The sequence below is a fragment of the Egretta garzetta genome, unplaced genomic scaffold (assembly GCF_000687185.1).
Source record: "Egretta garzetta isolate BGI_Z169 unplaced genomic scaffold, ASM68718v1 scaffold417, whole genome shotgun sequence".
Taxonomy (NCBI): Eukaryota; Metazoa; Chordata; class Aves; order Pelecaniformes; family Ardeidae; genus Egretta; species Egretta garzetta.
In genome coordinates this window covers 353,554-356,424 of record NW_009260227.1, presented here as the reverse complement: position 1 = coordinate 356,424, position 2,871 = coordinate 353,554, and the positions used below count along the sequence as shown (strand labels likewise).

The following is a 2,871-nucleotide window of genomic DNA, read 5'->3' as shown; positions in this document are numbered from 1 at the left end:
GGCCTGTGGCGCTGGGGGGCCCCCACCCCTGCCGGTGCCTTTGCGTGGCCGTGCCGGCTGGCTTGTGCAGCCCATGTTACTGTGCAGCCCTCATCTCCCTGCTCCCTGGGGTAATTCCTGCTCGGTCTGGGCAGTTATTGCAGAAGGAGCCGGGAGCTTTGCTGTGCAGGGAGGGGAGGTGGCTTGGGGGACCTGCACCAGGACCCTGTTCATACCACCCCCGTCAGGGGTTCAGTGCTGGACCCAGACCCCACGCTGACCCTGGGCCCTTGGAGGAGGGCACACGGAGCCCTCCCTCTTAGCAGCTCCCTGGAAGCAGGGTGCCCAGCACAGCTGCTCAGGGCCTGGCCATGTTCCATGTGGCCCATTGGTTCCCTTCCCATGGATATGGCCCCTCAGCGACCAAGTGTGATGCTCCCCAGCTCTGGGAAGGGGGTCCTGGGATGCTCTGGGATGGGGATGTCTCTGCAGCATCGGGGCTAGAGTCAGAGGAGCAGAAGGGGCTGAGGCGGAGAGGAGGGAAACAAAAATTCTGCTTGTTGCTGAATAACTGACAATTTCCAGGTGGTAAAAACACACCGGCATCGAGAGCCCCCAGCCCTTCCCTGCACCGGGGTGTCCCAGCCGCCAGCACTGCCTGGTTCTGGGTGAGCCCCACGGGCGGAGGGGACAGCCCATGCTCCAGTGCCAAGCGGTGACATCCTGGCTGTGACCGTGGTCCCCTCCCACAGCCAGGCTGACCCCGTTTGGGTGCACCATCCCCCCACCCAGCCTGCTTGCCCTGGCCCCTCTGGCAATGAGCTCCCACAGCCTGGCTGCAAGTGCACCTTGCACTGAGTGCCATTGAAAAAATCCACAGGGAAAAAAAAAAAAAAACCCACACTCAAAAAATTTTAAATACTGCATTCTTTTTATTTTTTTTTTTAGCTGAGTGCTTTTAAAAATCTGTTTTCCTCCTCTCCGTGCATCCTCCTGGGATGGCAGAGCTGGGTTTTCTGCAGAAAGCAGATCTGCGGGGTGGTGTGGGGGCTGGCCCAGTGATGGAGCGGGGATGCTGGCAGGGGGCTGGTGCCCCGCCGGTGCCCCGCCGCTCGCAGCCCCTGTCGGGGGTTTCAGCACGGCTCTGCCTTGCAGGTCTCGCTGGATTTTGTGAAGAGCGGCAGCTACCAGCTGGAGCGGATGGGAGTGAGCTACCCTGCCCGAGCACACACCAAGTCCCCGTTTGACCCGGACAACAAGCGAGTGAAGGGCTTTTACTGAGTGCGACAGCACGGGGCTGGCGAGCGGGTGCTGTGGATGCCGGGATGGGGAGAGGGAAGATGCCATTAGGAGCTGCCGGCTGAATTCCCAGCCCCTGGGTGCCCCAGTTGGCTCCAAGATCCGCTGGGAGAGCCGAGCAAACGTCTGCAGCGAACTCATCAAGCAAATTTGGGTCAAATGAGAGGGGAAGAGGAGGAAGAGATTCCAAAAAGTCCAAAGATTTTCTTGCTCTGTTTTCTAAATGAAGCAGTACCACTACAGCAATAATTCTTTTCCATGGGTTAATTGGCCTGAAAACAGTGTTTTGCTCGACTGCAAGTGAAGTGGTTTCAATTTTTTACTTTGCTGGAAACCCTTTCCCCCAAAACGTAGTTTCACGCTGCCTGGAAATGAATTTTTTTTAAACTAATTCTGCTGTTAATACAGCCGTAGTCTCCAAGCCTGCCATCTCTCCAGTCCCTTGCTGCATCTCTCCCTGCTCTGACGGTGTCACCTTGCCCTGGCTGTGCCCTGGGGACCCGGCACTGGGGTGGGAGCGCTCATGGGGGCTATGGAGGGAAGGGGCAGGGGGTCCAGGGCCATTGCCCAGGCTCACGCCGTGGATGCCCTGCCCCTGGCAGGGTACTTCTGCACCGTGAAATCATTGGCTTTGCCCAGGGGGTTTCCAGGCATGTGCTTCCCATCTCTGCAAGCACAGGTTCATCCCTCCATCCCGCCTTGCCCCAGTCACAGCTGGAGCTTCAGGTCCTGCTTTGACAAAACGCTTCCTTGTGGCTCCAAAGTTCAGTGGGAGTTTAAGCACCAACTTCTGTTGCCTTCAGTGGTAATTGGCACCTGAGGCCCTTTAAAAAAATCAACCCCGGGGTGCGAAATATTCAGTGCCTGCTTCAGTTTTGTTCGTGGTGCTCAAGTGCTGCCTCGGCGTGCGATGGCTGTGCGGAGGCGGGAGGGTTGATCCTCCCCAGACAGGAATGATGACCTTGTCCCTTTGTGGGAGGGCGAGAGTAAAGGCAAGCCCCTGGTTTTGGCCCTGGCAATGGGAGCGCATTGGTGCCCAGGGAACACTGCCAGCCTGTGCCAGCCCCCGGGTTTGAAACAAGGGAAACACAGTGGTGCTGTGCAGCCCCTTGATGCTTAACCAGGAGAGATCCTTGTGTTGTGCCCTTGGGAATAAAAGGAACTCCCAAAGGCAAGTGCTGCTGGGATCTGGGTCCTGGCTGCGTCTGTGTAGCCTCTGAACTTGGAGGAGAAGGAAGGAGTTTGATGAATGTGTTTTGGCCCATGGCTGCTTTGCCAGTAGTTTGTGTTTGCGTGTCTGCTGGGCTGTGCCGCTACGGGCAGGACCAGCTCAGCGCCGTGGTGTAAGCTCACTGACTGGGGCCACCGACACCAGGGCTGCCCTTGGCCCCCAGCGGCTCCATGGTCCTGTCTGCTCTGCTGGCATCTTCATAGAATCACAGAATGTTTTGGGTGGGAAGGGACCCCTAGAGCTCACCCAGCCCAACCCCCCTGCAGGAGCAGGGACACCTTTAACCACAGCAGGTTGCTCACAGCCCCATCCAACCTGGCCTGGAATGTTCCCCGGGATGGGGCCTCCACCCCCTCTCGGGG

General features: G+C 58.3%; 1 protein-coding gene across 1 annotated transcript in view; it reads left to right on the top strand.

Annotated features, from left to right (window-relative positions):
- Positions 1-1,260, top strand: part of SARDH (sarcosine dehydrogenase) — a 43,020-nt gene extending 41,760 nt beyond the window's left edge. Inside the window, exon 21 of the mRNA XM_035897645.1 lies at positions 1,135-1,260. Coding sequence (XP_035753538.1) covers positions 1,135-1,260 — 126 coding nt within the window. The remainder of the gene's footprint in view (positions 1-1,134) is intronic.
- Positions 1,261-2,871: the final 1,611 nt, after the last annotated feature.